This window comes from Fusarium flagelliforme, assembly GCF_020744385.1.
Source record: "Fusarium flagelliforme strain FIESC 12 MPI-CAGE-AA-0113 chromosome Unknown B0J16scaffold_1, whole genome shotgun sequence".
NCBI classification, from domain to species: domain Eukaryota; kingdom Fungi; phylum Ascomycota; class Sordariomycetes; order Hypocreales; family Nectriaceae; genus Fusarium; species Fusarium flagelliforme.
This window is the reverse complement of record NW_025763503.1, coordinates 2,528,541-2,548,331: the sequence shown is the minus strand read 5'-3', so window position 1 is coordinate 2,548,331 and position 19,791 is coordinate 2,528,541. Positions and strand designations below refer to the sequence as shown.

General features: G+C 49.1%; 7 protein-coding genes across 7 annotated transcripts; 4 read left to right on the top strand and 3 right to left on the bottom strand.

Annotated features, from left to right (window-relative positions):
* The first annotated feature begins 1,189 nt into the window (after positions 1–1,189).
* On the top strand, positions 1,190–3,904 carry B0J16DRAFT_14601 (major facilitator superfamily domain-containing protein). Its single transcript, XM_046121969.1, has 7 exons — positions 1,190–1,820; positions 1,869–2,251; positions 2,300–2,775; positions 2,823–2,861; positions 2,911–2,968; positions 3,022–3,473; positions 3,525–3,904. Exons 1-7 carry the CDS (start codon positions 1,558–1,560, stop codon positions 3,771–3,773), a joined length of 1,920 nt encoding a protein of 639 aa, XP_045988800.1. The 5' UTR covers positions 1,190–1,557; the 3' UTR covers positions 3,774–3,904.
* A 259-nt stretch (positions 3,905–4,163) lies between these two features.
* On the top strand, positions 4,164–5,293 carry B0J16DRAFT_14572 (uncharacterized protein). Its single transcript, XM_046121965.1, has one exon. It carries the CDS (start codon positions 4,365–4,367, stop codon positions 5,181–5,183), a length of 819 nt encoding a protein of 272 aa, XP_045988799.1. The 5' UTR covers positions 4,164–4,364; the 3' UTR covers positions 5,184–5,293.
* A 2,710-nt stretch (positions 5,294–8,003) lies between these two features.
* B0J16DRAFT_327594 (heat shock protein 70 family) lies at positions 8,004–10,622 on the top strand. The gene is made up of 2 exons (XM_046126119.1): positions 8,004–8,218; positions 8,294–10,622. Exons 1-2 carry the CDS (start codon positions 8,151–8,153, stop codon positions 10,182–10,184), a joined length of 1,959 nt encoding a protein of 652 aa, XP_045988798.1. The 5' UTR covers positions 8,004–8,150; the 3' UTR covers positions 10,185–10,622.
* Positions 10,623–10,868: 246 nt separating this feature from the next.
* B0J16DRAFT_313488 (uncharacterized protein) lies at positions 10,869–11,507 on the bottom strand (the record flags this gene model as incomplete). The annotated part of the gene is made up of 1 exon (XM_046125129.1): positions 10,869–11,507. The coding sequence occupies one exon, from the start codon at positions 11,505–11,507 to the stop codon at positions 10,869–10,871; it is 639 nt and encodes a 212-aa protein (XP_045988797.1).
* Positions 11,508–11,921: 414 nt separating this feature from the next.
* Positions 11,922–15,159, bottom strand: B0J16DRAFT_14351 (RNA12 protein-domain-containing protein). Its single transcript, XM_046121933.1, has one exon. The coding sequence runs from the start codon at positions 14,801–14,803 to the stop codon at positions 12,212–12,214; it is 2,592 nt and encodes an 863-aa protein (XP_045988796.1). The 5' UTR covers positions 14,804–15,159; the 3' UTR covers positions 11,922–12,211.
* A 128-nt stretch (positions 15,160–15,287) lies between these two features.
* Positions 15,288–18,218, bottom strand: B0J16DRAFT_327592 (kinetochore CENP-C fungal-like protein). Its single transcript, XM_046126118.1, has 4 exons — positions 17,732–18,218; positions 17,455–17,654; positions 15,800–17,401; positions 15,288–15,750 (listed from the first exon to the last, which is right to left on the bottom strand). Exons 1-4 carry the CDS (start codon positions 17,806–17,808, stop codon positions 15,629–15,631), a joined length of 2,001 nt encoding a protein of 666 aa, XP_045988795.1. The 5' UTR covers positions 17,809–18,218; the 3' UTR covers positions 15,288–15,628.
* Positions 18,219–18,294: 76 nt separating this feature from the next.
* On the top strand, positions 18,295–19,752 carry B0J16DRAFT_327590 (ribonuclease H-like domain-containing protein). Its single transcript, XM_046126117.1, has one exon. The coding sequence runs from the start codon at positions 18,657–18,659 to the stop codon at positions 19,674–19,676; it is 1,020 nt and encodes a 339-aa protein (XP_045988794.1). The 5' UTR covers positions 18,295–18,656; the 3' UTR covers positions 19,677–19,752.
* The last annotated feature ends 39 nt before the right edge of the window (positions 19,753–19,791 follow it).

Here is a 19,791-nt window from a genome sequence, read left to right as displayed (position 1 = left end):
CGAGGATATTGTCATATCCATTGTATGTGCGGTTCTGCAACGGGTATAACCATGGGTGAAAGCCAAGGTTTATTTTCGGTTCGGTCCAAGGGACGACGATGCTGTAGCAAATGGAAGCCGTAGATATGGACGCAGGGCTTCTAGATTTCGTCATAACCATGGCCCCTGTTGTTCCCGTAGTGGGGGAGCAGCAATTAGAATGCGGAATCGTCGCAGCCAAGAGCGGATGTGAGTGGTCAATGAATTACTGTAGACCTTCAAGGGTCTCGAGGTTCTTGAAAGACAGTAGACAGAGAGCTGTAGAAATTGACGATTATTGAAGACAGAGAATTGGAAACAAAAGAGAAGAGATGGAGGCTTTTTACTCCTGCCCTAATTTGTTGAGCTGTAGGAATACTCCTGCCTTGGCCGGGTTGAAGGGAAATCGGGCAAGTCCCGACCACAAGAACTTCCCAACTCGTTCCTTCCTACGCATCTATAAGATTTCCGCCCAGTTCCTACAACGCTCATCTACCTAGTGATTTCAAGTCATTTCCATCTTTCATGTGGTCGCGACAAGAAGCCTCGATTATTTATCAACCCACGCGACTTGATCAGGGGCCCAGCATTGTTGTTATCGGCCGTCCAGGTCCTCAAGTGCCGGGTCCGCATCGAGACGAGCTTCGGCTCCGTTGCAGACGGAGGAATGGCAGCCGTTCAGTTTCCCGCAACGTCGCCTTCAATATACATAACCTTACCTTACCTACAATGTACGCCTACGATTAATTTCGCATGCATATCTGGTCATGAAGAAATCAGTGATGACAGTTCAGCGATTTTCGGTGATCGACATAACGTTTGATAGTGTTTAAGGAAAGCATTATCAACTTTCTACTATGCAGCGCCCAAAGATCACCGCCATTTCGAAACGAGTTCCCCTTTGATCATTAAAATTCCACATTTGATTTTCGGATCCATGAAAAGGATTTGATGAGGCTCTCGGCTACCAACTGCCGGATGGCTCAATCCAAGTCGTAACCCTGTCTTTGTTCCTCTTATTGTGGGAGTTCATTCGAGCTGTCAGCAAAGATGGGTCAGTCTAACCGTATTTGGTAGTTCATTCGAATTGGATTCGGAAAGCTATGCGAGGCCTTTCGAGGGTCGTCCTGCAACAACACAGCCCTACTATGTATAAGGCTCGCATCGACTAAACTAAACCATTGACGGACGGATAATCTGACCGCGTTTCAATGACGTTGGCCTCTGTTATTGGTTCTCACTCTTCATGTTCATCCCGAATAGGAAACCTCATTCGAATTGACCCGTCCAAGAGATGATTGACTTACTTCGCCTTATCGCCCCTTGTTCAACGTACATGATCCTTCAGGATGAGCTGGCTTGAGAAGGCGTTTAAGCCAAGAACACGGCAGGTCTTCAATAGATAAATATATTCTGCTTCGCTTCCAACAACTGTTCCCAGTATCCAACACGTACCAGTCCTTGAACACGCAAATACCCGATTCAACATTCGACTTCCCAGCTTCCTTTCACATCACTTCCTTGCTAAACTGGAACAACATGATCTCGCTAGTTAGGAAGGCCATCAAGGCCAAGCAAGAGCGCAAAAAGACAGGATTCCCCTCTGCATCCATGGAACTGCAACAGACACATCACAACGCACCCCAAGAAAAACAGCTTTGCCGGCATATGGATGCCTACGAGACTTCGACTGTTAAATGCGCTTCGTGTGCATCAGAGAAGAAGGCCGCAAGGGTATACCGATGGAAGATCATCCTTGGCCTTGTGGCACCCTTTGCCCTGCAAGCTCTCGACTCGACGATGTAAGAAAGAATTTGGCAGTGTCCAGATCAAAAGCTAACTGATTTTAGTATTGCAAGTGCTCTGCCGTGGATTGCTTCTGATTTTGGGGAGGTTTCACAACTCAACTGGATCGTCTCGGCCTTTAATCTCACATCCGCAGCGTTTATCCCATTCTGGGCTCAGATGGCCGATGTCTTTGGTCGAAATGCATCGCTGAATGCTGCCATCATTCTCATGCTTATCGGCAGCGCTCTCTGTACTGGAGCTCCCACCACTGCCTTTCCGGTTCTTCTTTTGGGTCGCGGATTCCAAGGACTTGCTGCAGCTGGCCTAAACGTTGTTGTTCGCACTATCCTTGCTGACAAGGTTTCCTTACAAGAAAACGCGAAGAACTGGGCCATATTCTCACTTGTTGGTGGAATTTCATACGGACTTGGCCCGGTTATTGGAGGTAGGCTATCTCCAGATCTGCGAGAACACAGCTAATATGCGATATCAGGATATCTTACAAGAGCAGACTGGAGATGGTGCTTTGGTATCAACCTCCCCATCGCGGTTCTCGCCCTGATCGTTGTTTTCTTCGTCCTTCGCAAAGAGCTTCTCGGTCCCCAACCTATTTCTGAGCTTAACGAGACGGCCGAAACTGGTAGACGCACTAAATTCATTGCACGACTTAAAACAGTCGATTTTGGCGGTCAACTTTTGTTCATTCTCGGGTTTGGACTTATCATCTTGGCTTTGACATGGGGTGGAGCGACATATCCTTGGTCGTCACCTGCTATTATTGTTCCTCTGGTTCTCGGATTCATCTCTGCTGGCATCTTCGTTTATTGGGAATACTTACTTGCCCCAGGAAACATGATGGCCGAGAAGTTGCCTTGGCAGAGAGCAATGATCCCCTGGGAACTGATCTCGAACCGAGATATGGCTCTTCTGTTCTATTGCGAGTGTGCTACAGGTATCGGGATGTATGCAGTAAGTTGAATGCGCTACCTCCAGGATTCTTGACCTGACCTCCTTAGGTACTCTATTTCTGTAACATCTACTTCATTGCTGTGAGGGTAAGTTAATCTATCTCTAAATTTGAATCATTATTAATTTTGATTGCAGGGATATGACTCTGATGAAGCCGGTGTGCAGCTTCTTTACTTTGTTCCTGGACTTGGAGGTTAGCTCACCAGAGATCACTGGGTGCATGAAGATATGCTAACAGTCTCGCAGTTGGTGTTTACATCTGCTCCTTTATGTGCAACCACTGGCCTCGCATGACCTTTCCTTCGGTGTTTCTCGGTACACTCACTGAATCAGTTGGTTTGGGCGTTCTAGCGTGGGCCATCTGGGCCGATAAACTGAGCGTCATCTACGGCATGATGGCTCTTGTGGGATGCGGAAGCGGTATGCGCTTCATGGCATCGCCCCTTCACGGCATTGGGATCTTTCGTCACTTGCGCGCTTCAGTCATTGGGCTCATGGCGGTCGCTATTCCCTTCGGCGGTACCATTGGTTTGACCATCATGTCTACAGTCTTCAACAACACCTCAGGGCTCGACTCTCATGGCGGAGGATTCGACCATGTTCAGTCCAAATCAGAAGCGGCGAATGAACAAGCCATTCACCAAGCTAAGATGGGTGTTGTCTGGGCATTTGTTGCCGTCACTCCCCTTGTTGCCCTGGTATGTCTTTCACGGTCCTCATTATGTTGATATAAACTAACGACTTCTCAGGCATTCCCACTTTCATGGTGTATCGGCAACGTCAAGCTTGGGCAAGGACCTCCTGGAGAGGATGGTCCTACGGATATTGTAGTAAAGGGATCTTATCTCCTTAAGCTATTACGAGGTCAAGAGAAACTGAGGGTCGAGAAGAATGCTTACCGGCTTAACAGCTCGCACAGCGGAGCGTGGTCAGACAGTATAACCTCTGAGAGGAGCGTTAACGCACCAAGGCCGGTACAAGGTTCGCAGCAGGTTTAACTTTTTGATAATTGTACACGGAGGGGATCATATAGACGGGGAGCATTGGGATGTTATGTTGGTTGTTTTTATCAGCGTTAGAATCAGAAGATACCATACCAATAGATTTCACTAGGCCAAGATCATTTCGGCTATCTGCTATATCGCTCCCCCTCCAGGGCCTACCGCGTAGTTACTTGGACAATACTCTGAATTGGAAGAATGTTAGAAGGAGATAATCGCAGCAGCATTTAGAATTCCGAAAAATGGTTGAGGTTCATATGACGTTGGCATAAATTTTACCGGTAGAAGGATGAACCGTTGCATCAACGAATCACGTACGACGTACGCGTACCTATTTGGAGTGATGATGACTTGGGGTAGTGTAAGTTCGGAAGTCAATCGCCTGACGTGACTTTTGACTCTCTACCTCCTGCCGGAAATCTTGCGGCAAACAGGGATACGTCTTTGTTTGCATTTCTTCTTGGTTCTTCCAACTCTCAATTATCTCTGTGATTTCATCTGGGAGCTTCATCATACGTAACTATTGTGCCGTATCGCACCTCTTATCTAGACAATTGATTGCTACACCTTTCCTCGCCCACCACCACCATGAGCGATATCGAAGTTGAAGACGAACAAAGCCCCAACCCAAGATTTTGGCTCGAGTTTCGCACTTTTGACGATGGCTTCTCCTCAAGATCCAGCTCACCGTCATCAACGCTCACCGCATTTCCTCAATTCGCAAAACTCCCGCCTGAATTGCGCCTGCGAATCTGGTCATTCCTCGTCCAACCCCGCATCGTCGTCGTGTGTTGTCTTCAGCGCGATGAGCGCCTGGACCAAAGACGCTATGAATTGAATCAGCGGTCACACGGTAGCTCAGTGCCTGTGCTTCTGCACATCAACCGCGAAGCGCGCTACTTGGGCCTACAACACTATGAACTTGCCTTTGGATGGCGCATTTCGAAAATACTCTCTGATACACCCGTCTCTGAGCCGCCGCGGGTTTGGTTCAACTTCGACCTTGATTGCGTCTATCTAGCAGGCGAACTAGAAGCGTACGACATCTACGGATTTAACTCGGCCATGGTATACTTCCTACGTAGGGAGGACACGCATAGGGTTAAACATCTAGCATGTGTGCTTTCAGAACTGGGCTACGCGGAGCAGGAGAGCGATCAGGTGTTTGGGTGCTTGTGGCATGTTGTTGATGGGTTTCCTGCTGCTAAGAGGGTGTTGCTGACAGTTGGTGAGGGAGATGAGGAGGCGTTGAAGGGGAGTAAGTTGAGGGGTACAGATAATGTGATGCAGAAGATCTGGAACGGGTTCCTGGGTGGATCTGCAAAGGAGAACAGTTCGAGGATGGCGGATAAGTCGATGGTGATGATTGAGGAGGAGGATCTACCAGTATTTGTGGCAAGTCACTAAATTCAGCAAAGAGAACTGCTCATGAACAATATTAATAATAATAGCTGTCTCTCCCGGACGTTGGTCACCCAGAGGTCAGCTGAGTGGGTTGAGTTGATAGCGATACTATACGTACCAGCTAGAGAAGGCAAGTTGCGAACACAACTGGAGGTGTGGGGGCTCGATAACCTTGTTCGAAGGGGAAATGTTCTAGAACTCTATTAAGTCTATGTAGTTATTTTTATCTATTCACGGGACAGGTTTGGGCGGATCCATGTTTGCAACGGTCAGACATGCAGATATGTTTAAGCTTGATCAGTTGAGTGACCTTGTAACGGCCGACAGGTCTAGCGGCTCGTCTGTTTCCAACCAGTAACGATAGAAGTTTAATTGAGATTTTAGACGCATTTTTGACTTGCTTGTATTCTGTGATACTACCCTTTAGATCTATCTCCATGCTGGTCATGGTAGGGTTGCTTTCAACAGTGTTTAGATGGTGATGGCTTCAGGTTAGCTTACGCTCGGAAGACATGACAACGGGCCGTTAGATCCGATACTCCCAGCTCCCAGACACGGAAACCATCATGTTCGTGTCATCTTGTCTCGATCTAGCGCATGCTAGTGCAAGGTACAGCTTGCAGTAGAATCGGCAGACCTGGAAGTCTTCATCATGATGGACGATGGTAGCTTCACATCGAAGCTCCAGGGTAAATGCAGGTCAAGAAGCGAATGCCACTCAACCAATCAAACAGTCGAATGTATTAGAAAACCATTCTATGGAGCTAATCATGACATGGGGCCCCACATGAACTCCAAAAGTTTGGAGTATGCGTCGCCTCTGACTAGGATTAGAAGCCGAGAGGCAACAGAAAGAGAAGGAAGTGGAATGGAGAAGACGATAAGATGAGGCGAATATGCAATAACAAACAAGGGACTCTTGCAGTGGCAGATGTGTTGTTATCATTGCCAGATTTTGCCTGTAAGGTACACGATTCGTCGCCTGACTTTGGCGCCTTAAAGAGTTTGCAGCAGTGAAACCCGAAAACCTAACCACGAACTCGCAAATACATTGACTACCTAACACTACAGAGCAAAATCAAATCAACATCGTCAGGGGTTTTCTCGGTTACCTGACAGACACCCCAGACAATTACTCGTTTGGGTATCAGGGGCCTTCGGATTACTACGCCACGCCTCAGCCCTGGGCCCTGTGAGCCCAAGTGGATGCGCAGAGAGTCGTGGAAGCACTAGGAACAGAAGTGATACCATTTGCCGTTGCGAGGAGACGAAAAGACAACAACAGAAAGAAAGAACCCACTTCGGTTCGGAGTAAAAATATGGGGGTTGACGAGTGATTCGAGATCCATTTGCATGCAACAGCTCAATCGACATTGTCAGAAGCAAACTTGAAGTCAATTGGAGTTGGGTTAACGTCTCACTGATTTCAGCCTGATACTATGATAGAGATGAGAGAAGACCAGTAAGCAGTGACAATCCTCAGGCAGGCTGTAGACAAGCCAGTAATCCATTGTCAACAATGCTACCGCCTCATAACGGCACTCGAGAGTCATCTTAAAGATTCATGTACCTGTATAACCGACATAGTGTAGTTGTTAGCTACGTGGACATGAGTAACACCAAAACCAACACCAAACAAAAGTAAATCAGGCAACCTGCATCGCCAATGCACCTAATATAATCCAATCACTTGATAGGTACGTTCAAAGTAGCGGTAGCCAGCGCATTGTTGGACACCAAGAACAAAGCAAGGCATCCATCCATTATCCGAAACCCAGCCCGCAGGGTGTCAGAAGAATTGATCGCCGAAAGCATAAGAGACGAAATAATCTGGTCATCTTATGCCAGCTTAGGCTAGCATTTAGGCTACTTTATTTCTGTAGCCTAAGCCTTAGAGAACATTTCTTCTGTTACCCACCTAGCCAGCATCTGTCCGATATCTCAATGACAGCACCGTCGTACGATAGACATTGATACAGTACAGTAGAGCTAGAATATCAGGAAAATTTCATTCAATTGCCACAATATAGTACAGTAGATATTTTCAAGATCATCTAATGACGTTCGGTGATGGAGAGGCAACCTAGAGTTTTCGCAGTGCTAAACCCCAGGGAGAGAAGAGCGACAGAGAAAAACTGCAGCACCAGTTGAGGAGGGGCAACAAGAGGGAGCTATCCGGTCGTTTGGTGGGGCAAAGTATTGAGCTACTTCTTTCTTGGTGCAATCCACCGCCGGATTCAAAGTACTCTTGACTTTGAGCTTGCTGACCCTTGCTCGGATGCCCCGCGATGGAAATTTTGGGAAGCAAAAAGTTTATGAGGACATGACATCAGTGAGATCCTCAAGCGAGTAGAGGTTGAGAAAGAGAATGAATGAGACAGAACACAACAAACAAACGGAAGCTACGGGAATAAACATGAAATTTCCTGCCGCCAGTGGAGATTTTGGCTGCTTCGCAAGCACTCACTCGCCTTCAAGAAGCAGCCAGAATCAGATCCAAGATCCATCTCGACGTCCATCGTCTAGGAGACGGCCTACGGGGTCGCATATTGCAGTTTTTTTAGTGGGGCAAACCCAGATCTGCCAGGTGCACGCAGCAGCTAGACGCTTCTTCAGACCCCCCCATTTGCGGCTTTGCCCCTCCAAACACACCCCCCACTAATGCCTAGCAGCGCCCAGAAAGCGGTAGACGCCCCTGCAACTCTCGAGAAGCTCTCCAAAGTGGGCTCCTTTGGAACAGCGCAGAACCGCATCGAACCTTGGCAGCCGCCTTTATTTAGATGCTTTGCTCAACTGCTCTTGCTTCCGTCTTTCTTTCCACATCATCATCACAAACCAAATACCCTTCAAAAGACTTCAAATATCACGATCTCCCTTTGAAGCAAACTGCGTTTTCTTTTCCTTTTTTCTCCCTACGCCATAATCTCTCTTACCTACTCTACACATTAAATCACACACACATCACACAAAATGGCTCCCGCCGTCGGTATCGATTTGGGTACCACGTACTCTTGCGTGGGTATCTTCCGTGAGGACCGGTAAGTTTTTTGACACCTCAGATCTATAGATCTGCCTATTTTTTCGCTTGAGCAAGACACTAACTTTTACCCCAGATGTGATATCATCGCCAACGACCAGGGTAACCGCACTACCCCCTCATTCGTCGGTTTCACCGACACCGAGCGTCTGATTGGTGATGCCGCCAAGAACCAGGTCGCCATGAACCCCCAGAACACCGTCTTCGACGCCAAGCGATTGATCGGTCGCAAGTTCGCCGATTCTGAGGTCCAGGCCGATATGAAGCACTTCCCCTTCAAGATCGTTGACAAGGCTGGCAAGCCCGTCATCGAGGTTGAGTTCAAGGGCGAGACCAAGAACTTCACTCCCGAGGAGATCTCCGCCATGATCCTCACCAAGATGCGTGAGACTGCTGAGTCTTACCTCGGCGAGTCTGTTAACAACGCCGTTGTTACCGTCCCCGCCTACTTCAACGACTCTCAGCGTCAGGCTACCAAGGATGCCGGTCTCATCGCCGGTCTCAACGTTCTCCGAATTATCAACGAGCCCACCGCTGCTGCCATCGCCTACGGTCTTGACAAGAAGGTCGAGGGTGAGCGCAACGTCCTCATCTTCGATCTCGGTGGTGGTACCTTCGATGTCTCTCTCCTCACCATTGAGGAGGGTATCTTCGAGGTCAAGTCCACTGCCGGTGACACCCACTTGGGTGGTGAAGACTTCGACAACCGTCTGGTCAACCACTTCGTTAACGAGTTCAAGCGCAAGCATAAGAAGGACTTGGGTACCAACGTCCGTGCTCTCCGACGTCTCCGAACCGCTTGTGAGCGTGCCAAGCGAACCCTCTCTTCTTCCGCTCAGACCTCCATTGAGATCGACTCTCTCTTCGAGGGTATCGACTTCTACACCTCCATTACCCGAGCCCGTTTCGAGGAGCTCTGCCAGGATCTCTTCCGATCCACCATCCAGCCCGTCGACCGTGTCCTTACCGACGCTAAGATCGACAAGTCCCTTGTCCACGAGATCGTCCTCGTCGGTGGATCTACCCGTATCCCCCGTGTCCAGAAGCTCATCACCGACTACTTCAACGGAAAGGAGCCCAACAAGTCCATCAACCCCGATGAGGCTGTTGCCTACGGTGCCGCTGTCCAGGCTGCCATTCTCTCCGGTGACACCTCCAGCAAGTCCACCAACGAGATCTTGCTTCTCGATGTCGCCCCTCTCTCTCTCGGTATCGAGACCGCTGGTGGTATGATGACCAAGCTCATCCCCCGTAACACCACCATCCCCACCAAGAAGTCTGAGGTCTTCTCTACCTTCTCCGACAACCAGCCTGGTGTCCTTATCCAGGTCTACGAGGGTGAGCGTCAGCGCACCAAGGACAACAACCTCATGGGCAAGTTCGAGCTCACTGGTATTCCTCCTGCTCCCCGTGGTGTTCCCCAGATTGAGGTCACCTTCGATCTTGATGCCAACGGTATCATGAACGTCTCCGCCGTTGAGAAGGGCACTGGAAAGTCTAACAAGATTGTCATTACCAACGACAAGGGCCGCCTGTCCAAGGAGGAGATTGAGCGCATGCTTAGCGATGCTGAGAAGTACAAGGAGGAGGACGAGGCCGAGGGCAAGCGTGTCGCTGCCAAGAACGGTCTTGAGTCTTACGCCTACTCTCTCCGCAACACCCTCTCCGACCCCAAGGTCGAGGAGAAGATTGAGGCTTCCGACAAGGAGACCCTCACCGCTGAGATTGACAAGGTCGTCCAGTGGCTCGACGAGAACCAGCAGGCTACTCGTGAGGAGTACGAGGAGCACCAGAAGGAGCTTGAGGGCAAGGCCAACCCCATCATGATGAAGTTCTACGGAGCTGGTGGTGAGGGTGCTCCCGGTGGCATGCCCGGTGGTCCTGGTGGCTTCCCTGGTGCTGGTGGCCCTGGTGGCGCCCCCGGCGCTGGTGGTGACGATGGTCCCACCGTCGAGGAGGTCGACTAAATTCTTTGATACCCCAATAACATCAGTCTCGACTTCTAGAGCAGTCATGTATCCATGGGTACAATGCGGAGGCTAGTGGTTTTTTATGGGATGATGAGATTAGATTTTCTTTTTTGTTTTTGCGACTTTCACGGTTATGAAAAGCTTAGGTGGTTTACACTCATGTATTTAATGAATCAATGAATCAAACATTCATAAAACTTCTGTCTTCCTCCATCGTGATATATATGATTCGACTAATTACCAGGTCTCAAGCATTATAACAATTGACCCCCAAAAGCATAAGAGACGAAATAATTTGGTAACTTTATGTCAACTTAGGTTAGCACTTAGGCTATACCATGGTAGCCTAAGCCTTAGAAGACAATTCTTCTGTTACTCTCGCCAGGTTCTGTATTGCGAGAATTAGAAAAGATCATAAAGAGAGAAGAGTTGACGTTGCACAAGTTGAAGACCACCCTAAGATCTCCTAAATTTGATCAGTTGCATTATAAGACGAACCCTGCGAGTCATCGACATTCAAATCTTGTTTGCATCATGCAACTCTTTGATGGTACTTCTTGATCATCAAAGACCTGCGTAACAAGCTGCGACGAACGGGCCAAGACAGCACGCACGGATGGGTCATATGTCTAATTTGCTTGAAGAGTTTCTTCTATTGATACACTATGTTAAGTTTGTTATTTAATCATCAATCGACTGAGTAAAAAATGTCCCCTCCTGCACCTTCTCCCCTCTACTCTCCCACACATCCTCACTACTAGGTTTTCCTGGCCCATACTTTGTAAACTCCTTCGCACGATAGTGCTCCCTCACAGCCCTCTCTCGCTGCTCAGTAGAATACCCCTTCGCACGCATACAGAACCAAAAGTCATCCCAGTGCTCGCTGCACGAGCGCATCTCTCCGTAGCGGTACACCGCGGTGAACTGGCCGCCCATGGAGTTGCATCCCCATGCTTGGTCAAAGGCCTGACGGCAGGACATTTCGGTGGGCAGGAGGGCTTCGGAGAGAGCGTCGCGGGGTGGGATGTCGGAGGGTGTAGGGGTGGTTGAGCGGGGAGACTTTTTGAGGGCGAGCCATGATAATGGGGATGAGGAGGATTGCTCTTGCTCGTCTTGTGTGGGTGTTGGTTTGCTCTTTTCAGCTTCGAAGAGCTCGAGGAATTTCTGGATTTCGGGGTCGGTATTCCGGTTGGAGTTGGAGTTTGATGAGGGTGTTGGATCTGAGACTGAAGTCGAGGTAGTTGATGTGGTAGGAGGTGTGTTCCCGACTGGAGTCGCTGTTTTGTCCTCGGAAGGTGTTGAAGACCATAGCCAACCCATTGTGAAGTTGTGTAAGTGGTAAGAAGTACTCGGAATGTCTTGAGGTTGATGGTCTTGATCCCAACGCTGCCGAAAAGCAATATTATTCGTGGCGTGTCGATGCGACCGGAGGAGTTGCCTTGCTGATCGTAAAATCCAACAGTCGATGCGAGTAGTTCAATCTGGCCGAGTTTCGTGCTGCGCGCAAAGTGGTTTGTTAATTGGATTTTCGAGATTTGGAGAAGATGCGCCGCTAAGTTAGAATCTAATGGGGGAAAATAGATCTGCCGGGGTTCCGAGGTCATGACATGATAGTCGTTACCAACGATACAATTATAGATCGCTGTGATGTGTAAATAAACACAATACTTCTGTGATGTTCGATGAGAGTTTGTATTGGCTACTGGCTGGGTTGTATTTATGTATTTCAATCAAGGTTGGAGCGGAGCATTTAATGTTGAAGGAGCATGTAAGTTGGGAAAGATCAAGTAGCGGGGTTGGTATTTTTCTAAAGCATAAAAAATGATACAATGATTTCGTCTCTTAGGGTATAGACTAAACCATCCCGTCTCTTATGTTTTCATTTCAACTTTAATATACTAAAACTCCAGTCGGACTATGTTGGCGATGGTTAGAGTCCAGTTGCTGTGGGCGACTTTCTGCGTTGCCCAATGAACTTTGACCTGCCTGGGAAGGTCAACCTTGGTGTTTGAGCCACTGAGATACTAGAACTCCTCGCTGAGAAGCTTCTTCAATGTGGTCATCTCCTGATCCCACTTGGCAATCTTAGCTTGACTGTCTTCAAGCTTGCGAAGCAAAAAGTTGATTCGACCGGCGGTCTCTCCTGGCTGCTTAGGCATTGTGCCCAGCAGAGCCAACTCATTCTCGACCTTCTCAATTGAGCGAGCCTCAGCCTTGGAAGAGTCGTTGAGAACATCATAATCCATCTTGGCGCGGAGGACACGATCCTGGAGGAGGACGGAGAAAGCAGCTTGGTGCAGAGGCTTTCCAGCTGTGATGGTCATTGGGCGGCCCTGGTGAGTCTTCACGGCAATGAGCTCCGCGCTGACGAGGCTGTCGATGGCAGCATCGGCATTGGAGGCAGCTGCAGGTGCAGCGGAGGAAAATGGTGCGGAAAGGAGGACTTCGTTGTAACGCAGCTTGGGGGTTTTCGCCAGCGACTTGATAAGATGCCAGGCCTGCTGAGAAGAAAACTTCTTGCCCTCAATGTCGGATGGCTTGCCAAGAAGGTAAATTCGAACAATATCGGTTGCTGTCTCGGAAACGATTTCATCCATGGCCTGCTTAGGAGACTGGCCAGTTCGAAGGCGTCGAGCAAGAAACTCCAAATCCGTAAGACGACCGCCGAGCGTATCAATGCACTGATCGAGCTCCAACATGTTGGGGCGCGGGATAGTTGCCTTTGGTGGCGCTTCGTCACCCAACTCCTTTCGTGCCTTCTCATCAGCAGCAAGTTGATCCTTCAGACGGCTCAGAACAAAGTTCTTGGCCACATCGGGTGCGAGATCACCAAGGGAGACGGTACGGAAGAGTCGATCAGGGAGAGCCTTGTCAAGAGGCTTCGAGTAGGCCGAATCAGTGGTAAGGAAGATGACATGAGCGACATTGTTCTGGACTACAGTGGCAGCCCACTCAGCGATTTTGTCGTAAATAATGCTATTCTCCTCGCCCTTGTGGAGGAAGTTGTCGACAACAACGACAGGTCTGCGTTCGGGGTGAGCCTCTAGCCAAGCATCTTCGGCAAGCTTGTAGTCACTATCTCTCTTACTGCGTGAAGAGACAGCAACATCCTTAAGGGCTCCGGTAGTGGTTTGCATAATCTTGTTGAGTTGAGATTCGAGAGTTTCCGAGAAGCCAGCCTTGACACCAGTGGTGCTCTGAACAGCAAGGTCAACCATGCTGCTCATGCTGTTTGCCCAAGAAAAGACAGGACGATAACCAACAGCCGTTGCGAGACGCTTGATGGTACCTGCCTCTCCTCTGGCCTCGACAATACGTCTACAGTCAATCTTGAGCACGTTCTTTCGACCTTCCAAAGCCTGATCCATTACCATTTCAACCTTTCCGGAGCCTTTGGGACCTGTGACAACGATAAAAGTGTCCGAAGTCTCATCAAGCCAGCCTTGTACTTGTACAATCGCGTCTCGTCTGTGGTTCCAGACTTCCTCAAGACCATCTTCACTCCTCGATTTTTGTGACAGTCCGAAATTACCGGACTGTTTCTTGAACCACTTGTAGACACGCGAGTCCTTGAACTCCAGAGAGTGCTGGATATGAAGCTTGATGAAGAATTCTCGGATTGGGTCAAAAATCAATACCGAGAGACCAGCAATCAGGGCAGCGAGAACGGGAACAACAATACGAGGATGGTTGGTCAGCCAGTTCCAGATGCTGTGTGCCTTAACACGCTTCTCAAAGGACAGACGAAGTTTGGTCCCTTTGCTGCCACCTCCCAAAACCTCACTCACGATGAAACCATGCATACAGTTGCGAGCTGTGATCGCATCCCTTGTTACAGGGAATTGGATGTGGGCATATCGTGGTGTGATCTTTGAGTCGGTGGGCTGCGGGGTAATATCTGCAATCTTTCCATATTTGCGGAACAAAGAGTAAAGTGTCTCTTCGGGAAGCTCTTCAGGAGTAATGCCAGGTGATGGAGGAACGAATTCGATCTTAACAAAGCTGGTAGGGTACCTATACAGGTCCTCTAACCAAGGTGTGCCTTGTACAAGACGAGCGTTTACGGGACGGAAGATGGAAAACCATGGCTTTATCGGCTTTTCTCTCAGTCGCTTTCCCAATTGAGCTTCGATCTCGGCAGGATCTATGTTAGCGTCATATTTGAACTTGACATATGCGCCTCCATCTTTGAGGCGTGGCAGGATTTCGGTGACCCGGATTGGTAGATCTTCTGGGATGGCAGTCTTGACGAGGCGGATGGGGTCTAGGATTCCCAACGAAGACGACTCGAACCGTCTGAGGAGATCGGAAACGTCATGGTCCGATTTCCAAGGACGAACAAGTACGCTGCTGAGTTTGAGAGGGAAAATATTATCGAAGAAGAGGATAGCCTCATTGGATTCTGTCGTGATGTGACCACTCTTGTCAGCGCCTTCCTCCGAAGCAATGGGAGGGCTCGCTGCAAGGTCTCCAGGGTTGGCAGTCGTAATCCACACGCGATGGCTTATTTGATTCCGATGTAGAGGTAGTTGTCGAAGAAGTGAGCTTCTTGAGGATAGGAGGGGCCGCCGGGTTGCAAAAAGCGCCGCCCTAGCGAGACCTCGGCTTGGAATCATTTTAACTCGATTCGAGAAGTCAGGTCTTTTAGTGCCCTGAGGGCTCGATGCCCATGCTGTGAGGATTCGACCTGAGGAGAAATTGTGGAAGGTCTATGTTTACGTTGTGGGATAAACTAACTCTCTGTCATACCTACCTCAGTACTAACTAAGCTAGGTAGCTAGCTTCCCATGATGAGGTCATTGTTCAATAAAGCAGCTAAGTTTGGACAAGTCTCAAGGTGTAAAGATTATCTGATCAGCATAATAGCTAGGCCGCCAAAATAAAGTAACCTAAAAGGTAGTCTAAGCTAGCATACGGTTACCAAGTTATTTCGTCTCTTATGTTTCCCGCGGCCAATTCTTCTAATGCCCTGACGGATGGCATAAGCTATTGCAATAATTTCATCTCTTATGTAGGTTCTTATGGAAAGCGCGCTAAAGCGAGACGAGACAGCTGAAAGCGATGAACCCACCCATGAAGACTCAAAGCAAGGACTCCTTGTGAAGATCAACATCAACCCCACTATGCGCGGAGAAGAACGTGGGACATTCAAGAGGAAACACGACACAAGATAATGTGGGACATACTCTGCACCTGCAACAGTTCTGCATTGAAATCATCTCATGAATGGTATACAACTAACTCAAAGCGCCATGAACCGTACATGAATCATAAAGCCGGCCAACAAGATATACTCCCATCAGCGGAAAATTCCCCTCCCATGCTTTTCGCCAAGGGATGTCCTATAAAAGGGTCCCCAACAAGAATGGCCTTTGATTATGCTGCAAACTGATGGAGCAGCACGAATTTCTATTTACTTCCCAAGCATGATGTTGCTATTCTTAAGCCATCATGGATAGTTGTGACTGGTCTGCTTCTGCCAGCTGAGCTGATATCTCACATCCTTGAGTGAAGAAGATTCGTGAGTCTGTGTCGTAGTCATTTGTTATACTGTAATAGTTTCCTGTCCACCATTAGTAAGAGCGAAGATTAAGAATGTATAAAGGACATACCTCTGGGAACAAACCACATGCCTCCAGCGCTGAGGCGGAAAGAGGCCTCGTTCACGGTGACGAGCACCTTTCCAGTATGCACAAAGAAGACCATATGCATCTTACGCGAGTTCTTGGGTCGCTTCTCAGACCCAGCAGGTAGATCAACGACACCAGCACCCATAAAGGGTGTTGTGAGCGTCTTTGCCATGCGGAAAGATACATTCTGAACATCTCGTGTTTGAATTGCGGAGCCTGATATGGCGATTCGATCATCCATCACTTCCACTGGTTCTTCATCACCAGGGGGGTTCCTCTCGTGCTCTGGATCCCATAAAATGACCTCGCCGTTGACAACACCAGGATCAATCTCCCACTCTTCGGGCTCAACGGTTTCCACCTCTCGAACAGCCTTTGATTTTGCCTTGCCTGGGCGACCTCTGGACTTGGCTGGCTTTGAACGCACTTCCTCTACAGGAGCACGGATGACCTCTTTAATGGTTGAAAGCACGAAGCGATCGCGACCAGAAACATCCTTGAACTCCTCTTCTTCCTGAATCACCTTGTCGCCTGCCCACCAACTGAGCGGCTTGAATGAGTGTCTTCCAGATCTTGTCGTCCGTACTTCCTCGGCATCATGTCGCACAGAGACAAGACCACGCTTTTTGGGTAAAGGAGGTCCACGTTGAAGTGCTGCGAATGATGTCTCTCCGACATCGTCCGCAGCATCGGCTGCCGCTTGCGCCTTGGGCTTTCGACCAGGTCGCCCTCTTGGTTTTGCCTCTGGTTTTGCTGGAGCGGTCTTTGATGGTACAGGTTTCGTCGGTTTTGATGGTTTGGGTGCTTCGGTACGTGGCTTCTTGGTTTGCCTAGGGGGCTCTTGCTCTTGTTCCGGCTCTGAAGCTTCATCTTCCTGCTCTTCAACCTCTTCCTCCTCCTCCGGCGCTGGTCGTTTCCGTGATGCGGGTGCCTTAGGCTCCTTTGGCTGAGCAGCGTTCTTGGGTTTTCTTCCAGGTCGACCTTTAGCGGGTTTAATGATCTCCTCGGGCTCTTCTGGCTCTTCCTCAGCGGGCTCCTCCTCAACGGGCTCTTCTTCGACAGGCTTCGCCTTTGGCGGTCTTCCGCGTCGTCCTGGCTTTTTAGAATCTGCGTCTGCTCGTTCTTGATTGGATTTGGCTGATGTTTTGGTGACCTTTGGCGGAGGCGCAGGCGCCGGCTCGGACTCTGCTTCAGATTCCGGTTCGGATCCAGGTTCTGATGAATTACCGCCCATACCATCTACCAGTTGAAGCGACTCATTGAGCAGGTCCATGTTGTCCTCCACCTCGTCGTCACCCTCAGGCGCATCTTCCGTCTCCTCGTCGTCCTCCTCCTCGTGAGTTGTGCCATTGACTCCGTTCGCCACAGCCTTGCTACGACCCGTGGGTTTTGCTCCGAAATCGATTTTCCTCGTCACGGTGTTATCGCGCTCTTTAGGGCCAGGCGATCGGGTTGGCGAAGAGAGGTGTTCGAGATTTGGATTTCGTCGGGGAGAAGACAGCAGTGTAGTCTTCACAGGCGAGCGACTTCGAGGAAGGGGAATGATGTTTCTCCTAAGTACAGTCTGAGGACCTGGTCCAGGATCTAGAGTGGTGTTAGTCATTGGATCTTATTGCAGCAAAGCTCAACAAGCTGACTTGTGTCAATTTCCATGTCCTCACTGCCTTCCTCATCATCATTGTCCCCGCTTTCGTAATGGTCGTTAACTTCATCGTCGTCGGAGTGTCTTAGTGGTGATTCTGTTTCTTTGTTGTCTGGCGAAGAGAGGAGGTCGTCAAGAGGTTGCATTCCATGCTCGTCGCGATTGCCTGTGTCTACTAGCTGGACACCAGTTTTGCTGGGGGGAAAATTAGAATTTTGTTTACTGCGTCGCATCAAAGGCATCTCGCGATTGAAATGCGCAAGTTGACGTACCGACCACGAACACCCAGAGCATGGAAAGCTTGCGGCTCAGCGACTTCGCTGCGCCTTGGGCCACCGCGAGGGGCCATTTTGCTTATTATGTTGTGATTAAGTGTATCGTATGTCAATTAGTTGTGCAGTATAGTCGAGAATTTTCTTGTATTCCGAAAAGTTCTGGTGGTGGACTATACAGTTAGAAGCGTCAAAAATGTGACGCGACTGGTGACGCGGGTGGTTTGTGTTGTTGTCGTTGGGCGGCTTTTTAGCGGTCGCGAGTAATTAGATGAAGTGGGCTAGGAAGCTGGGGGCGTGTTTGGAGGGTCGCAGTTGGTCTGGCCCAGTAAAAGCTCTGGACTAACACGGTGGGTTAAGGTATCATTCAGCAAACCTGGTGACTAAACCCTTTGAGTAGGGCTTTTGATAATGTCCTTCTGGTTGAGAAAGGATGATTTAGAAAATATCAACAAATCGAGTCAAGTAGTTATTGAAAATGTTCTTCAGACAGGGAGGTATATGTTGATACTTTAGGCTTCCTGCATGTGGCTTGCTTTGTCGTGGCTCTGTATAAGTGCCTTGTCCTTTCAAAGAGTATACAATGTACAATGTAAGTATAAGCTTTGAATACGGATGTTTTATAATGAAAAGTAAGCGTTGTCTATCATAATCTGAAGTACATATTGAAGCCCATATCGAAGTTGCCGTCCAGTATTAATTTGATAGGATATGGCTTATACCTGGAAAAGTGGAACCAAAGTGCTTAACGCGTCCAAACGCGTCTCCTAAAGATATATCCCATCCTCAACACCAACCAATTTCTTTACTTGAGCCTTCAGGACAACCACTAATACCACAACTGCCAATTGACTCGTTTTCGACCATCCAAAATCCGCATCCAACGAACCACCATTACTGAATAATAACGACTCTCAAATACATCATGACAGACTCACCAGCCGAAGACGTCCCCGAGACAACCCGTCCTTCTTCGGGAACCTATATCCCACCCTCCGTCCACGATACAGCCCTTATTGCAGGCTCATCATTTACACACATCTCAGCCGTTCCTCCATCGCTCCTTCCTACCGATCCTTCAGACCCATCCTCCGGAACACCATGCTGCCTCGGTGTTGACGAAGCTGGCCGTGGCCCTGTCCTGGGCCCTATGGTCTACGGCGTTTTCTTCCTTCCCATCTCCCTCTCTGACTCTCTTCTCCGCGAGACACACCACTTTGACGATTCGAAGGTCCTGAAACCTGCTGTGCGCTCTGATCTTATGCGCACGCTGTGTACACCTGGTTCAGATCTGCACGAATCATGCGGTTGGGCTACGGCCTCGTTGTCAGCAAGGGACATTGGTGCGAACATGTATCGACCTACGACTGCGTATAATCTCAATGCTCAGGCTATGGACGCCACGGTCGATCTCATTAAGGCTGTGTATGCTCTTGGTGTCAATCTCCAGGAGATTTACGTCGATACCATCGGTCAGCCCGCGGCCTACCAGGCCAAACTGCAGCGTGTATTCCCTACGGCGAAGATCACTGTCGCTAAGAAAGCAGATAGTCTTTACCCTTGTGTTAGTGCTGCCTCAGTTTGCGCAAAGGTCACTCGTGATGCCGCACTGGAGGTGCTATTCGAAGCGAGGGCAGATGAGGAGGAAAGGGGCGGAGAGGGAATGGCTTGGGGCTCAGGTTACCCATCTGATGGAAATTGTGTGAGCTGGATGAAGAACAACATGCACCCTGTATTTGGATGGGGTCCAGAGTGTCGGTTCAGCTGGGGCACAGCGAAGGATATGCTCGAGGGCAAGGGAAATGGCGTCAAGGTCGAGTGGCCACCAGAGGACGATGGAGAGACAAGCAGAGTCACTGATTTCTTCGTCGCGGGAGACAAGAATATGGAGTCATCAGAGCTGGGCAATTGGTTTGGTACTCCTGCGGATTTGGAAGCATTTTAGATACCCCTATAATCTACAAAGAATCAAACTTGGTGTCAAGGATATATGCATCATGGCGCTGGTGTAAATGGAACTTCTGTTATTTGGTCTTTTTTATAGACATTATATCCTATTC

Bases quoted from the DNA above. Each gene is read 5' to 3' on its own strand.
- B0J16DRAFT_327592 (XM_046126118.1), bottom strand. From the start codon at position 17,808: ATGGCCCCTCGCGGTGGCCCAAGGCGCAGCGAAGTCGCTGAGCCGCAA. The intron at 17,655-17,731 runs GTACGTCAACTT...TTTTCCCCCCAG, and splicing joins GCTCTGGGTGTTCGTGGTCG to CAAAACTGGTGTCCAGCTAG. The intron at 15,751-15,799 runs GTATGTCCTTTA...AATGGTGGACAG, and splicing joins CATGTGGTTTGTTCCCAGAG to GAAACTATTACAGTATAACA.
- B0J16DRAFT_14351 (XM_046121933.1), bottom strand. From the start codon at position 14,803: ATGATTCCAAGCCGAGGTCTCGCTAGGGCGGCGCTTTTTGCAACCCGG.
- B0J16DRAFT_14572 (XM_046121965.1), top strand. From the start codon at position 4,365: ATGAGCGATATCGAAGTTGAAGACGAACAAAGCCCCAACCCAAGATTT.
- B0J16DRAFT_327590 (XM_046126117.1), top strand. From the start codon at position 18,657: ATGACAGACTCACCAGCCGAAGACGTCCCCGAGACAACCCGTCCTTCT.
- B0J16DRAFT_327594 (XM_046126119.1), top strand. From the start codon at position 8,151: ATGGCTCCCGCCGTCGGTATCGATTTGGGTACCACGTACTCTTGCGTG. The intron at 8,219-8,293 runs GTAAGTTTTTTG...CTTTTACCCCAG, and splicing joins GGTATCTTCCGTGAGGACCG to ATGTGATATCATCGCCAACG.
- B0J16DRAFT_14601 (XM_046121969.1), top strand. From the start codon at position 1,558: ATGATCTCGCTAGTTAGGAAGGCCATCAAGGCCAAGCAAGAGCGCAAA. The intron at 1,821-1,868 runs GTAAGAAAGAAT...AACTGATTTTAG, and splicing joins CAAGCTCTCGACTCGACGAT to TATTGCAAGTGCTCTGCCGT. The intron at 2,862-2,910 runs GTAAGTTAATCT...TTTTGATTGCAG, and splicing joins TCTACTTCATTGCTGTGAGG to GGATATGACTCTGATGAAGC.